We start from the raw sequence: 16,873 nt of genomic DNA on the forward strand, positions 1-16,873 counted from the left end.
CATCAATTCATTCATTATCAACAACGGTTCTGTCTCCAAATCTGTATTGATTTCTTGACAGAATACACACACATGGTGTTGCCATCTGTCCCATAACATAGGAACTGTCCTGTATTTGGACACTAAAAGATGCATTCAGGTTTGAACTGATATGGGACGCGTTTTGTTATGTATTTATGAGGCCACACTTTTATGTTTGAGACAGAAACACCGCTCTCTCTGCCGGAGCAAGGGGCAGATTCTTCACGGCTCCTAAACAGAGAACATGCTTTTCATTGGTCTTTATTTAGCGAATCAGCTGCCAGAGTTATCTGTACATCATTCAGTGTGCAACCAATGGAGTCACAGTCCCTCCCACAGCAGGTCAGAGCTGAAAAACCAGGATCTACAGCTCTGCTTTAGATAGAACTAATGTTATCATAGCTCCTTGTGGCTTTACACATCCTGTTTACATCATGGTTACATACAGTTACCGTTTACAGCACAAATACACCTTAAATTGCAGTGTCTTTCTCCCTTAGCCATGTCTTTTGCACTTTAATTTGTGTGCACTGTTTTATGTTTGCACTAGTTGCACTTTAATGCTGTGTATTGTCTTATGTAGCACCTTGGTCCTGGAGGAACACTATTTCGTTTCACTGTGACTGTAAACACCGTATACTGCTGAAATGACCATAAACTTCTTGAACTTGAACTTGAACTTTGCCTAATCTGTACCTCGTCAAAGAAAATTGCCGCTATGAGGCAAATACCCCAGACCCTCGGTTAAATCGTAGCCCCGCTAATCATTAATCTCTACTGACGGCCCTGATTAAACAGAGAATTATCAGAGAAACAGCACTGTGAACTTTCATAGAGACAACCTTGTCACTTCAATTCAGATTCAGTCTTTGAGTTGGGGTTAGCTTTAGGTTGCATTTAGGATAAATTATGGTTAGGATTAGGGTTAGGGAAAGGTTTGAGGCTGATGTTTCACACTGGGCAGGTATCTGAAATGAATGTGTACAGACACCTGTGAGAAGTGAGCTATGTTTTTCGAGCTTTACAATTGTATGCTGTTTTCAGTCAGATAATGTACAAATTCCAATTGAAACCAGGTTGGCGTAAAGGTTTCATCATGTGAAATCAGTCTGTGATTTGAACAGATGGAGAAGAACATGTTTATGTGAAGGATCCGTATTCATTTTCTTATATTTTAATTCAAATAATGATTTGGCTTTTATAAAACCAGTAAAATCACCTGTGAGCATGTGGTGTACAACCACAATATCATCACTATGATAACACACACTTGTGTCTCAACTGTAGTATGTTTCTGTAGAAGGCGGATACATGCTTAAATTTAAATGGAAGTTGATGGACTACATCTGTTTCCTAAGCAAATTTAGCCCATTTCTGTTGATCAGATTTGTTCTGGAATCTAAACTCATCCTAAAGATCAGCTGAAATTTTCTTCCCTCGGTCTCAGTAATGTATCTATACCTTGTGAAGACCCTGGTTGAGTTGGTGCTGGTTGCTGCGCTGGAGTTTAATAAGAGGAAGATGGTGGCACTGGAGGATGGGCTTCCAACTGCTTTTTAAACCCGTTCCACTTTTATGACGTCCAATTATTTTGAGGCAGCGGACGGAAACTGGCGAGCATACCCATTCAGCACTCTCGGGGGCTGGGGGAAAACGTTGCATCTGACCTTTTAAGTGGGTGATATGCGCATAATTAATTAGTCCAGGAAAAGCCAAAAGAATTTAATGTTAAAGGGTTTACAGATTTCACCTCATTGCACTTCTCTCATACACTTCATTGGGGAGGGAGGGCTGCTCCTTTATTTCTTGAACATTTTGACATCTCTCTCACTCTAACAGCAATCAATAAATAACAACAAGTTTCATTTCAGGATATTTAATCAAACACGGAACATACACCGCCATCGTTTTTCCCTTTGTATGACATCAGAGGCAAATGGTGGCTGACTTCGTTGTCGTTTCTCCAGCATACTTGTGCGATACGCAGCTTTTTGCTGAGGCCTTTGAAGTGTCTCAGATCATAGCTTATATGCTTCTTTGATAGAGTCGATATCAGATCAAAACCTTGTAAACTTTTTATATATTTCTTTATTGTTTACACTGTTTAAAAGTGTCAGCTGCCTTTAATATATTGTCCGAGTGTCTAATAAGTGATTCCATGATTGGGGTGCCATTTATAACGTTTATAATATACCATGTTTATAACTGATACTTTACGATTTGCAGTTTTTGGAGCTTGGCTAATTAACCCTTGTATGGAGTTACGAACTCCACTTCCTCTACTCCAAGTTTGGAAGCTTTTATAAATGTCTTTTTTCGAATGAATAGCTCATGTTGTTAAACCACTCACACACTCAAATACACACATACTCACTTCCTCATTCACCCACACACCCCAATCCCTCACTCAGTAATTCACTCATTTAATCACACATTCACATATATAATCACTCACTCATTCCCATTTAGAAACTGCTCCAAAAATGTGGTGCTGTTCATTGCTTCTCATTGCACGTCCTTGTCCGTCTTTTTTCCTCTGACTGCCGCTGCCGTCCAGACGATGTTTTAATGCTCTCAGCAGTGTCCCCTGAAGAGTGAGTGACTTGCCTTTAATGAGCACTGTCTCTGGAAATGTAATAAATGAGGGATGGTCTCTGACTTTCGCACAGTGCTGCATGTGTGTGTAAATGTAACACTGATGGGACCCAAATGGCACCACATTAATGGAATCCCCCAATAGACCAGTAGAAATAGTCTAAGAATGAACTCATTTAATTAAAATATATTGCAAGTTGCTGTTTTGCGGATGCGAGGTTTTGTTCTGACAGCGATGTTTTATGCAAGTAGCTCTGCCTCTCTTTCTCTCTGCCAGTGTTTCTCAATGTTTATCCAGTGTCTATATTCAGCATTTTGAGGCATTCATAATATCATCCATGCCGTTTAGGTGCTGTGGTGGGTGACTGGCAAATACATTTTATTCATATACAATAAACTCTGCTTCCAGCACCCGTTTTATGTCCTGTCTTTAACCCTTTCTGTACATCGTCGCACCTCTCAAAGTTCATGAAATCCTTCTTCATATACATCAAAATTGAAATGACTTGCGTTGGTTAAGGCAGTCCTTTCAGTTACCAAAAAATACACCCCACTCCCTTCCCACGCCCTAAAACAAAACCAGAGAAAACATCAAGTCCAGGGGAATCATTGAGAAGAAGAAGAAAAAAAAACAACAAAAAAAAACAAACAAAAAAAAAAAAAAACAAGAAAGGATGCAGGGATTGTCCAGAAAAATACAGAATATTCCGGTGCTGAGGAGGCCCCCGCTGCTGAAAGAGTTGCCTCGCAGTGGATTCTTGGAGGAAAGTCTTTAAGAGTTCACACAAGCCAGAAACACATCTCAGATGAATATGTATTTGGACGGAGATGGATTATACGTGCACTGAGGGCACGCTCTGGTTCAGCACCTGCACTCGCATCACCTGGACACTGGTCATTATCTTCTTCTGGTGACCCATTAGTGTCACTCCCAGCCTCTGGATGTCCCTTCATCAAAGAGAGAGAGAGAGAGAGAGAGAGAGAGAGAGAGAGAGAGAGAGAGAGAGACAGTGAAGGACAGAGAGAGACAGTGATGAAACGAGAGAAAAACAGAGTGTGAGAGAGAAGAACAGACATGAAAAAGTGTTAATGAAAAAGAGAGAGAGAGACAAAGAAAGATTACCACTTTTATGTGTGGCAAGAATAAATATATTTTCCAAGATAGATAGATAGATAGATAGATAGATAGATAGATAGATAGATATTTGTGTGTTCTCTGCAGAGGCTGTGTTAATTTATTTTCACTTAGAAAATCAACAAACCCTGTTATGACCAGAGGTGTTCAAACATTTTTTTGGTTAATAGACTATTCTCAGTCCAGCAGTGACACTAAGGGAACTCCAGAAGCACTGCTGTGTCTGATCCACTCATACCAGCACATCACACACAAACACTCCACCACCACAACTCACTGCAGCACTGAGAATGATCCACCATCCAGATAATACCAGCTGTGCACGTAGAATGTCAGTAGAGCTGCTAAAGAATGTCAGTAGAGTTGCTAAAATGGACAGAGAGTTTAGAAAAAGGAGGTGGCTGATCTGTATATACATCCATATAACTAATGTTTGTTATCTTTTCAGTTACACAATAAAGTTTTGGACCTACACCTAGTCTTTCTGACCCCTCAGATGATAGTGGACTGACCTCTAGAGGAATCTCTGATGGTCGGATGATCTCAAACAAACCTACAGAAATATATCCAGGTCATTAAATATTAATAAACAGTGGGAATTATTATATTTCTTGATGCATTGGCTCTGACTGCTCTGCTGTAATAATGGTGTAATACATCTCTGTCTGACTTTGTGACCCTTCACTGCAACAAAGAGCAACACAGCACATACACACCATAGATTGTTATTGCCTGCACTCTCAAAAAGAGGGTTCTTCAAGGGTTCTTTAGTGAATACGTTGGATCTATTTAGAAACAGCTGTCTAGATGGATGGAAATAGATGTTTTATGCTCCTATCTAGCACTGCAGACCATTTAGGACCATAGACAACACATTCGCCCTCATTCTTAATGGTTGCTATGGTGTTGCTAAGTGGTTGCTATGTAGCTGATACAGTGTCTCAAGTAGTTGCTAAGCTGTTGCTAAGTGGTTGCTATGGTGTTGAGGACAGATGCTACCCTCTTAAAAATAACGGTGCTACAAAAGCCTTGTAGAGAGATGCCATAGAAAAATCTATTTGCATAAAGAACCATTTTTGCTAATTAATTGTGGCATTTAAATGGATAAGGAGACTTAAGATTGAGCGATGGATTTTTACATTTTAAAAGGTTCTTCACACTCACATGTCTCTTAAACAAACCTGGTTCTTTGTGGAACCAAAAGTGGTTCTTCTGTGGCATTGCTCAGTGAAGTATTTGTGTATGGTATCCCAGGTAGTTTCTAAATGATGTAGAGGCAGTTGCTATAGTATCCCAAGTGATTGCTAGGTGGTTGCTTTGGTAACTCAGATAGTTGCTAAGTTGTTGCTAGGCAGTTGCTATCATGTACAAAATGCTTGATGAGGGCTAAGGTGCTAAAATTGATATGCAACCCCAAAGAAAGCTAAATATTGCGTCTATAATATTTAATTGATTTGCCAAGTGAAAACAACTTCACATTGTCTTTAGAAAGCCCACCTCTGCAGGTTAATACACATATACACTTACTGTTTGCTGACTATCGCACATAAGGGGGGGGGGGGGGGGACCTACTGTTGATTCATGCTCATCACATGACCCAGCGTCTGGTAGCCCCCCGCCGCAAAGTGGTCTTTGTAGCGGCCCATCTTTATAGTGTCCAACCACTCGTCCACTGATCTGCAGCTAGTGAAATCAGGAATGCTTCTGTTCATCAAAGGGCTGTTCAGTCTGCAAATGGGGTAGTCGAGGTGGGGTGGGTTGGGGTACAAAGGGTGGGGATGGAAAGCAAGAGCGAGAATGAGGAGGGGTGAAGGATGGGGACGTGAGTTGGGGGGGGGGGGGTTTGAATTGCAACTAGCTCAGGCAGAAAATCAATACTCTCTGAAATGATGGAGAAGTGAGGCTGGTGGAGGAGCTGATTGCAGGACGGCTGCTTTTCGGGCGGAGATTAATGTAGGGAGGGATTCTTCGCCCCCACCCTGCACTTCACCCCCATCGCGATATGCACCAGTAACTCTTTGGCGCCCTCACTCTGAGCCCACCAATTTATACAAGTCCAATTGTAACTGCAGTCTCTTAAACTCCAGGCCCACTGTTTCACCACCACCAACACCACCACCTCCACCACACACACACACTCTCTCTCTTTTGATTCCACAGCGGATCAATGTCAATATAGCACAGAGCCTTTTTATTTAACACAGAACACATCTATTTGGAATGGGCTTATTGAAAAATGTATACTCGCCTCTTAGCCCCCCGTCTTAAGAAACTTTCAGGTTTTGGCTTTTTCACACTGGGAGCTCCAACAAGGGGGTTGCATCTAATGCTGAGTGTATTTGTCGACTAAATCCCAATGAAAGCCCCTCGTATTGATTGCCCCGTCCCCCTACCTGCACAATGTGTCCATTGACTTGAGGGTCTCTGGGTTGCGGATCAGTTTGTCCAGGACCGTGACGATCTGGCAGAACCTTGGCCTCTCGCTGCGGTCCTTTTGCCAGCAGTCCAGCATCAGCGTGTGCAGAGCACTGGGGCAGCCCATGGGGGCCGGCAGCCTGTAGCCCTCTTCTACTGACTTTATTACCTGCAGAAAACCGCACAAAGACATGTGTAAAGTTTGCACACACTGACCACTCATCTCCACAGTAGGGGTCAAGGTCAAGTCAAGGTAGCTGTGTTCGCCCTCTGCAAGTACTTACGTCTCTGTTGGTGAGGTTCCAGTATGGTCGTTCTCCATAGGACATCACCTCCCACATCACCACCCCGTAACTCCACACGTCACTGGACGAGGAGAACTTGCGGTAGGCGATGGCCTCTGGAGCCGTCCAACGAATCGGAATCTTCCCTCCCTGGGAATTTAAGAATGAAAAACATGATAAAATGACAGAAGCTGGAAGGGTCTGTCCACCTCTTCCACCTCAGTAAAAGAACTTCTACATGATGTGGGTCTGAAAGGATGTGTATTATTTTGTATTCGTGGGGCAGCCCTGGCCTGGTGGCTAGGGAACTTAGCTTGTTACCGGAAGGTTGCCAGTTCGATCCCCAGAGCCGGCAGGTCATGACTGAAGTGCCCTTGAGCAAGGCACCTAACCCCCAACTCCTAATCTCCCCTAGTGATCACTAGTCTGCACTGATTGTGTTAAAAGCAAGCACAGTGGCCAATAAAGTGATTCTAATTTCAATTCTAATCACTAAGAATAGTCTGTTGAACAAAGGATCTCAGACTTTGACCACCCTGAATGTCTTGAAGAAGCAGAAGGACAGTACAACACTTCCTTGGAGGCGTGGAAGGATCTCAGTCTACTGCATTGTAATCGGAGACCCCTGAGGGGTCAGGGCCAAGTGGTCTGTTGTCAGTTATATGAGTTGTCATGTACCCTCTCCAGCAGCAGCTGTTACTCACTGTGGTGGTGTAGGCAGCATCAGGGTCATCTTCCAAGACCCTGGACAGACCAAAGTCTGAAACCTTGCAGACCAGGTTGCTGTTGACCAGAATGTTGCGGGCAGCCAGGTCCCGGTGGACAAAGCCCAGGTCAGACAGGTAAGTCATACCGGCCGCGATGCCCCGGAGAATCCCCACCAGCTGGATGATGGTGAACTGACCGTCGTGCCTCTGGGGAAATTAATGCAGAGTTAGTTTGAAATGTTTGAACTACAATTTGAGATGAAGTGGTTCATTTGAAGTCTTATGTTAATGTGAATAACTGAAGTAAACTGCTTCTTACTGCTTTAACATTAACATATATTATGTTTTCTTGCTGCTGTAAAATGACTGATTTTAAATGTTACGTTGATTTATTTCAGATATGATTCTTTAGGAAAGATTCGGTTCACAAACCCTCAAGAATGAATCCAGGGAGCCATTCTCCATGTATTCTGTAATAATCATTACTGGCTTACCTGAGAAGAGAAGAGAAGAGAAGAGAAGAGAAGAGAAGAGAAGAGAAGAGAAGAGAAGAGAAGGGAAGGGAAAGGAAGAGAAGAGAAGAGAAGAGAAGAGAAGAGAAGAGAAGAGAAGAGAAGGGAAGGGAAAGCAAGAGAAGAGAAGAGAAGAGAAGAGAAGAGAAGAAAAAAAACTAAGAATTTGAATAATGATCTATTCTACTACCGCAATTGTATAAAATACCATTTAAAATTGTAATCATTGTAATGTTATTCTGATATTGTTGCATTTATTTATACAAATAATCGAAATATTAATTCATAATTTATTAATCAGTTGCAAGGACATAGTACAGTTCATCTAATTATTACAGAATTTATCCTTTAATATATTTTCATAAAATATAATATTGACAGTAACACTGTATTCCTATCTAGTTATGCACTACTTATTACATAGTTGTTACTGTGTAATATGATCATTAATAACTTTACTGGTCCACATTACTGGTCATAATTAGCTATTGGATCTTACTCCTGGTGACCACTCCCTCCAGGTGGATGACGTTGGGGTGGTCAAACTGTGCCATGATGCTGGCTTCACTGAGGAAATCTCTCCTCTGTTTTTCAGTGTATCCAGCCTTCAGGGTCTTCAGAGCCACCGGGATGTCCCGCTTCCCTGGGAGCTTCATTCGCCCATAACACACCTCCCCGAACTCTCCTGAAGCACACAGAACACCAGTGGTTCTACAGTCATGTGCACAGGTTTGAGGACTCGATTTATACCAAATGTACATCCATGTAGAAATGGACTGAACTTATTGTCAACTACAAAGGCCATGAAATATGTCACAAGTGGATCAGTCACAGCAGTGCTGTTGGAAATGTAGAACCCCTAAGTGTCACTGCTGGACTGAGAATCGTCCACCAATCAAAACTATAAAAGCATATTGTTGGCAGTGTCCACTTACCACTGCATTATGTATCTGAGGATTTGATGGCATTCAGCTATCGACAAAATCTCAAATCCAAATGTACTGGACTCTATAGAGAATGCATTTCCACTGCTTCACAGCCCAGTTTTGGTGGTCTTTAAATGGCTCTAGCCAATGAGCATCCTGTTTAATTTCATGCGTCTCAGTGGAGAATATGTAAGATTCATCGGTGCCTTTTGCGGACCACAGTATGCATGCTGTCTTATGATCTAAATATAGCTGTACCTGAGCCAATGATTTTCTCAATTTTGATCCTGGAAGCTTCAATTTCTCTGGCAAACTCATGGACAGCCTGGCATGGGTCTTCATACGTGTGGGGATCAATATAAAACCTGGCTTCTGGAAATGATACTAGAATAAACAGAATTAGCATTCGGTCACATATTGCCGGATGAAAGCAATTTTCAATCACAGTCACAAACACAGTTTCAAACGATGCAGCAGCCAGGGCTACAGACAGGACTTGAAAAGCAATAGTCCCTCCCCCAGACCCTATACCCCCCACGACCCTCAACCCAAACCATCATGTTATATTCTGGAGCAGGAAGGGACAGAGGTCTACCGTGGCCATTCTGGTAGTGCATCTTTTCCTCATCGGAGTCCTGGAAAGCCTTGCTGTAGCCACAGTGTCTGTAACACACAACATACGGAGAACAGTTTTGAGAACCCTGGGAAAGAGGGGACATCTTACATGACATCACGTCCTAATATTTAGTATCGTGTCCTTAAAGAATGGCTATTTTCTCTGATCATTCACCTAAACCTATTTAATCATGGCTGGCCCAAGGTTTGGAATCCATTCTATGGTTTATTTAACCCTCCTGTTGCTTCAGAATTCCCCTTGGGATAAATTTGAACTCAAAATTGAAACACATTGAGAACACATTGAGAATTAAAATCTTTGAACTGAATATGTCCTGTATATATTGTTTTTATTATTTCATTTTATATATAAACTAAATATAAAATTGTCTGTATTTATAAACATTAAGCACTGAATGGGGTCAAACTGAACCCAAGATTATAGCAAGTTTGCCAAAGAAAACTTAGCACATAAGAACAGTACTCCAGATATTGCTAATATTTGTACTGTATAATTAATGTAATGTATCATATGGTCATTAAGACACCTCCTGTCCACTGGTGATGCTGTTTCACTAAACCCACTCATTAAACCCAATTTCTATTATGTACCTGAACAAAAGCTACAGAAACTATGCTGTAATCTGTTTGTTAGTGTTGTAAAAATACAGAATTGATCTTCTGGAGCTTAAAAGTAGGTTTACAATGACGTTTGGGGTTAGAGCTATGTTAATGGTTAAGTATTAGATATACAGTATATACAGAGAGAGTGAGAGAAAAATACATGCAATTTCTAAACTTTTGTAGCTTAGAATTAAGTTTAGAATCAAGTTCAGGGTTAAGACTAGGGCTATGAGTCATAAAGCAGACGTGAATATCCACAAATATATTTAGCATGCATTTCATAAATGGCAATTATATGACATAGAAAATCACTTTCACAAAATCAATTACGATACAATTTTCCGACAAAGCCGAAGGATAATAGTGGGGTTAAAGGCCATAAAACAATTTAATTCTTCATCACATGTAAGTTGCACTTCAAAGAAACATAACAGAAGTCATAAATAACCCCTTTGGTTAATACTGTCTGCTAATTTTTGGTAATAATAATGACTCAATGCTTAAATGTATAACTATTATATAACAAGGAGCCTTTAAATCACCAGGAGAGAGTCTAGCAATTAACGTCTCAATGTAAAAGTTAATTAACTCTGAAAGAGTTGCTTGTCATCTGAGGACACTGAGTCATATGGGGGTTTAAACACGTGTCTCTGTGTCTTTAAAAATCCCCCTTCTCTCTCTTCTATGAAATAATTATATTTATATAGAAATAAAGTTAATTTTCATTGAAGTGACTGATAAGGAACTACAGTCAAATGAATGCTGCCACACAGCTGTATGAAGATATGGAAAGTTGGAGAATTTGCATTGTTAATATCGCCCCACGTAAATCTCCAATTTACTTTAAAGTCAAACTGAAATGGAAAAAGTTGTGTATTTTGTTGGTTTGAGCCGAATTAATTGTTTCATGTCATTTAAAATGCAGTGCTCCTGCTTCTGATGACGTGGACGAGTTTACCCAGACATTATCAGACTGCTGTTACATAGGTTGTTCATGTGGTTATTAGAGACATGTAATATAAAGTGAGACCTCATTTACTACTTATAAGAGCACAAATCATGTGTAAAAATATGACCAAAGCAGCTGTGCAAAAGTCAGAGACCACCCATTATCACATGTCCTATAATTACAGCCACTGACCCTTCAGGAGCTGATGTGTGAGGCGATAAGGTCAAAGGTCGTTCACTTGGACTGGGCAGGGTAAGTCCCAAATAATAAAAAAAATATATACCTGAGATAGAATGTAGGACTCACAACAACCACACAAGACCTCACAGAACACCTCAATTGTTGTTGTTGGATAGAACAGTACAGTCGTTTTTAAACATCACGGTATGACGGAGCAAAAATATACATCCAACAGTGTCCAGTGGTCAGCATCCAGTATCCACTGATGAAGGACTGTTGGATGACTAAACCTGTCCGTGCGACAGCTTCTGTTTCTGCCTTTAAATCTACAATGCAGACCAACAGGTGGAAAGGATGTTTTACAACTCCAGCTTTACTGCTGTGTCTGATCCACTCTAATTGTAGAAGTACAATGGCTTCCTGTGTGGTCAGTGGAGCTGATAAAATGGACAAGGAATGTAGAAATTCATTCATTCATCATCTGTAACCGCTTATCCAGTTCAGGGTCGCGATGGGTCCAGAGCCTACATGGAATCATTGGGCGCAAGGTGGGAATACACCCTGGAGGGGGCGCCAGTCGTTCACAGGGCAACACACACACACTCACACATTCACTCACACACTCACACCTACGGACACTTTTGAGTCACCAATCCACCTACCAACGTGTGATTTTTTGGACTGTGGGAGGAAACCGGAGCACCCGGAGGAAACCCACGCAGACACAGGGAGAACACACCACACTCATCACAGACAGTCACCCCAGAGGAAACCCACGCGGACACAGGGAGAACACACCAACTCCTCACAGACAGTCACCCGAGAGGAAACCCACGCAGACACAGGGAGAACACACCACACTCCTCACAGACAGTCACCTGGAGGAAACCCACGCGGACACAGGGAGAACACACCACACTCCTTACAGACAGTCACCCGGAGCAGGAATCGAACCCACAACCTCCAGGTCCCTGGAGCTGTGTGACTGTGTCACTACCTGCTGCACCACCGTGCCGCCGGAATATATAAATGAGGAAGTCATTTAAGGTTGTAGCTGACACTGAAAAATTAATACATGAAGGGTCTCTGACTTTTGCCCAGTACTGAACATTTCTGAATGTTTACCCCTGAATTCTGAATGTACAGCATATGTCATACAGCAAATCAAAGCTTATTCATTATGATTTTTTCATGCTGTGTTTATAAATTAGAAAAAGAAAAGGCAGACAATTCAAAGTACTCCTCTTGCCGTTTTCTGCAGATGACAATGGCCAGAAAGGTCATGAGCCCAGTGACCAGCGCCATGCAGATCCAGACTATGGTCACTGTGTTGTAACGTAAAGGGACTGGACGGTGAAGGCAGCCACAGGAAGATTCATGCAAAGAGATAGACAGAGAAAGAAAGTTGTACATTGTTTCATTCAAAGTGTACTATACCAGAGATCTGATTAGCTTCCAGCCATTTTGTAATAATTAAAATGGTCACTTTTGTTTGTGTGATTACAATTATGCACTCAGAAAGGACCTGTAAATATATATTTTTTAAATGTCTGAGAACAATAATAATTACAATAGAGCCTATGTTATAACTCAGTTATAATATGATATTATTATTAACATGGTCTAGGGAATAATATTATAATAAATGAGTATCAATGTGTTCTAATAACTGAGGTAATCATGGATTGTACAGTAATGATATAAAGAGTTAATTTGTCTTGGGAGAATAATGATTTAATAATTGAGTTTGAACTGTTTATAAATCCTGAAAATATAGTTACACTGACTGAGATATAATGGTTTATAATGACTTATAATACATGTATTATACTTGAGTTTTAACCCATTACGGCCAATAATACTAAGAATATAGAGTTATAAAATATTATAATTACTGACAATATTGCTGAAACTAAAATCATGTCACTTATAAATGATTATTGCTCACTGTACATTTGTAATAATTGTGTTATAACTAATCATATTTATAATAACATAACCTAATTAAAAGAAGTAAGAACTGAGAATAACAATGAAAATTCATCTCTGAACTTCACAATGCTTCATGTAGCAGGAAAAAGGCAGATAACTTACTGTGAAATAAACAATTATTTATAATTTCTTGTCATCTACGTTGTAATAGTTGTAATAGTACCTGATACATTCTGTATATTAATATATACAAAACAATTTATGACTATGATGTGCAAACATACTGAATAATTAAACTAACCTTAACTCTTCCTTCTTTATCTTTCACGGATGAAACGCTCAACACTTTGCCATTCACCCAAACCTCTGGAGACAACGTATATGTTCTTTTAAAGACCCTTACATCAAATATGTGATGTGACCTACCAAGAAGTGAGGCGATTATAAGCAGGCAATGGGGATTCAGTGCAAGGTGACCCTCTAATAACAGCAGAATCAATCTGCTATGAAGGCCACCCCAAGCTTTTCAGTACAACCCAGCGAGCTATAGGCGGCAATGACTTATTGATGTTTACTACTTGAGTAAATTGATGTGACTTTAGAATAGAGAACGCCACTAATAACTGTGCTGTGTTTCATAAGAAGAAATCCACTGATACTGCTTTTGACTTGTGGCAGTAGGTTTGCCAATCTGTTTTTACACAGATTTCTTCAGGTTTTAGTCATGCCCCAGTTCCCGTCTTTTCTAGGTTTTCCTGAATCACGTGGCACTAACAAGGTGAGAGGGTGAAGGCTAGCACCTTGTTCCTAGGTGTGAAGCCAACCATGGATTCTTTTCAAACTTCTAACCTGCCATTACAGCACAGCTCAACACACTTGGAGGAGAAAACTAACTGCTCTAATCTGCTAAATCAACTAATACCTGCACTGGGTGGTAATATTTTAATAATGAATCCTCAGCCCCCCACATGGACCCTGTTACAACAATTTCCACAAACCAGCCACAGCCCACTACTGACCCATGGTCTATATGTTGGGAACCTTCAGAATCATTAGAAGGCTTATGTCATCACCTGCTTTCCCAGTCTGAATCTCCACTGAGGGACTAAAGCGTCCACAGCCAGCTGAGGTCCTGGCCCGGATCTGGAAGATGTAACTGGTCCCAGGCTTGAGGCCGGACACTTTAGCGCTGGTGCTCTTGGATTTTAGGGTGGAGTAACTTTGCTGTTCTTTATCCTGCGGGACATTTCCAGAAGAATGTAAGAGATTTTCAAACATCTGAAAACTCAAAGCCACAACAGTCACAACAAACCTGTTCAAGCTTAACAGCGGAATTGTGGTACTGACATGATCAAGCGTCTTAGACTTGTACTGAACCACTGGTGGATATGGAGATGTGGTTAGTGACTACTCTGAACTCCAATGGTCCAGCACTTGCTAATTCCGCTGCACAGCTGAGATCCCTCTTGCCCCATTAGCTGCCAAAGCTCCCGGCTCGCTCTGCAATTAACTTCTCTGGGGCGCTTGGCTCGCCTCATGCTGTTTGCAGTCATTGTCACTTTCAATAATCGGACCAAATCAGTTACAACCCGCCACTGGTTGGTAATTTCCTTTCAATTAACTGGAGCCTCCATTGAGCCATGTGATTAAATTGTGCTATCTGCCGCCAAGCTACCCCATCAAATCTGACCCTCCATTTAATGGCTCTCTCAGGCCATTTGTATTTCCTGACAAGAGTGGACCAACAGCAGTTAACCCATGAGGAACTGTTCGCATAACTATGCTTCTATTAAAATAGCAAACCTAGAGAGAAGGCTGTTCATGAGATTAACAACACACTGCTCATCTTCACTGGTTTAACTCTTCAATGCCAAGGCAAAATAGCTACTTCTGCCTCTTAATGTATGATTCAACTTCAATATCGTAGTCATATATATATATATTTAATATGTTTAATCACTGTTGAATGCAAAGGTTTTGTCAAATATCTGTTGCTTTGCATACTTTTTAGCCCCATTTGGGGACTTTTAACATCTTTACATTCAACATCTTTAAACAGAGTGAACAGTGACTGGACACAACACTGCTGTGTCTGATCCACTCGTACCGATGCATCACACACTTACACACCATCACTACATCAGTGTCACTGGAATTGTAAAACTACAAAATGCACCACTGTGGTCAGTAGAGTTAATGAAAACAAGGACAATAATTTTGATGTAGCTGCTGAAAAGATGCTCATACCTTTTCATAGTATTTGATGTCATACTCCAGTATGACTCCGTTGGGCTGCTCGGGTTCATTCCACAGCAGTGTGACACTGTTAATGCTGGCGTTCTCCTGCCGGACGGCCATCACCTGGGAGGGAGCTGGAAAAACAACACAGCAATGAGACTTTTCTCATGGTTGATGTGTATGATTGCAATGATTTTGAGGAATGACTGTCAAAAAGATTTTAGAAAACCCCTGATAAATCCATGACTTATCGATACAAAAGCTTAATTGAGAGATTATAAATGCCCCTTGATTTCAGGCAAGTATTCATACTGATTACTCATAATTTAATAAACACATACTGGGTATTTAGCTTCATCTTATATTTTTTAGGCTTGGTCTTGGAGAAGCCAGCTCTGAATATTTCTGTGCTTCCTCTGCAGCTGACTCAACCATTCAGTACTTTATTTAAGGCGAGTGGGTTAAAGCAAGGGACATTTCAAAATGTGCAGTGTAAGGATGCTGTAATATCAGGGCTGGAAAATACTAAGAAGCTACTGACCTAAATTAGTCCACTTATATCAATAACAGGTGGTGGGACACACATTGACATATATATATATATATATATATATATATATGGCTCTGTTAAAACGCAGTAAAAGTGTCCTACCTGCCTGATTTGTGGTGATGTTGACTGTAACGTAGGGAAGTGGCTCACTGCTCAGGTGAGTAACCCCGTTCATCACCAGGATGCGGAAGGTGTAGTTTGCATGTGCCACAAGATTCACCACGTTCACCCAGGGCTCTGTTAACCCTGTCTGCTGAGGGATGAACCGAATGGGGGCAGCTCCTGTTTAGAAGAATGAGAGGGGTTATTCACAAAAATATACACATATCCCAACTGACCTTAAAAAGTGTTCAGATAAACCATGTCAAATTTGGAACTTTGGATCTTACAGTTATTAATAGTATTATTAATAATATTAAAGAACAGCTTCATGAGCAAAATGAAAACTAAATATTCATAACATTATGTTTTTCTTCATTATAATTTTAGGGTTTTTTATGGTCAACAAGTGAGCGCCTGTGCACTGATGGCACTGAATCCACCCAAACTCTCTGTTATGTGTCTAAGGAATAGCTACAAATTCAGTGCATGTTTCTATTAACAGTAGCATAACAGAATCACAGAACACTGTCGTTTCTAATCTTTTTGAATTTACGGTTAACTATTGATTTTGGTTTACATCTCCATTATTAGAGATGTTACTTTTCATTTGCTCAAGAACTACCAGCTTTCCTTACATTTAAATGTCTACAGAACTGTGCTTGTTCTGTGAGGTGTTGCGTTAACCCCTAAACAAAGCACTAATTCTAAATCATTGATGGCCTTGTGATTGTAGCATGTTACAACTGAAAACTATTGATGGAAACACAGTAGTTCATTAGAACTGTCTTTACCAGTTCGAGACACCGTTCCTCCTCCACTCCCAGTTACTCCTCCACTTGCTGCTCCAAATGCTCCCGCTACGCCTCCCACTGCTCCGCTCATACTCGCTCCAGAGCCCCCGACTCCAGCACTGCAGTCCTCACATGGACCCCCACTCACACACCTCTGACACTGCACGTTGTAGACGATGTCTTTCCGACCCCCTGTGTCCAGAGGAGAGCCCCACTCCAGGCTGACTGAGGTCCCATTGACTGATGAAATCACATTCACAGGGGCTGATGGGGGTCCTAAGTGGGACAGTAGATACA

At 41.0% G+C, this 16,873-nt stretch overlaps 1 protein-coding gene across 1 annotated transcript in view; it reads right to left on the reverse strand.

The window, feature by feature from the left end:
* Positions 1 to 1,836: 1,836 nt before the first annotated feature.
* Positions 1,837 to 16,873, reverse strand: part of epha8 (eph receptor A8) — a 78,709-nt gene continuing 63,672 nt past the window's right edge. Inside the window, exons 5-18 of the mRNA XM_066673231.1 lie at positions 16,577 to 16,852; positions 15,786 to 15,965; positions 15,143 to 15,267; positions 13,969 to 14,131; positions 12,204 to 12,309; positions 9,191 to 9,258; positions 8,854 to 8,979; positions 8,169 to 8,354; positions 7,590 to 7,651; positions 7,155 to 7,364; positions 6,451 to 6,600; positions 6,145 to 6,335; positions 5,324 to 5,479; positions 1,837 to 3,564 (exon numbers count right to left, since the gene is read on the reverse strand). Of these exons, the coding sequence (XP_066529328.1) occupies positions 3,450 to 3,564; positions 5,324 to 5,479; positions 6,145 to 6,335; positions 6,451 to 6,600; positions 7,155 to 7,364; positions 7,590 to 7,651; positions 8,169 to 8,354; positions 8,854 to 8,979; positions 9,191 to 9,258; positions 12,204 to 12,309; positions 13,969 to 14,131; positions 15,143 to 15,267; positions 15,786 to 15,965; positions 16,577 to 16,852 (2,114 nt within the window). The 3' untranslated portion in view covers positions 1,837 to 3,449. The remainder of the gene's footprint in view (positions 3,565 to 5,323; positions 5,480 to 6,144; positions 6,336 to 6,450; positions 6,601 to 7,154; positions 7,365 to 7,589; positions 7,652 to 8,168; positions 8,355 to 8,853; positions 8,980 to 9,190; positions 9,259 to 12,203; positions 12,310 to 13,968; positions 14,132 to 15,142; positions 15,268 to 15,785; positions 15,966 to 16,576; positions 16,853 to 16,873) is intronic.

Source organism: Hoplias malabaricus, chromosome 5 (genome assembly GCF_029633855.1).
Source record: "Hoplias malabaricus isolate fHopMal1 chromosome 5, fHopMal1.hap1, whole genome shotgun sequence".
In the NCBI taxonomy this organism is placed as follows: domain Eukaryota; kingdom Metazoa; phylum Chordata; class Actinopteri; order Characiformes; family Erythrinidae; genus Hoplias; species Hoplias malabaricus.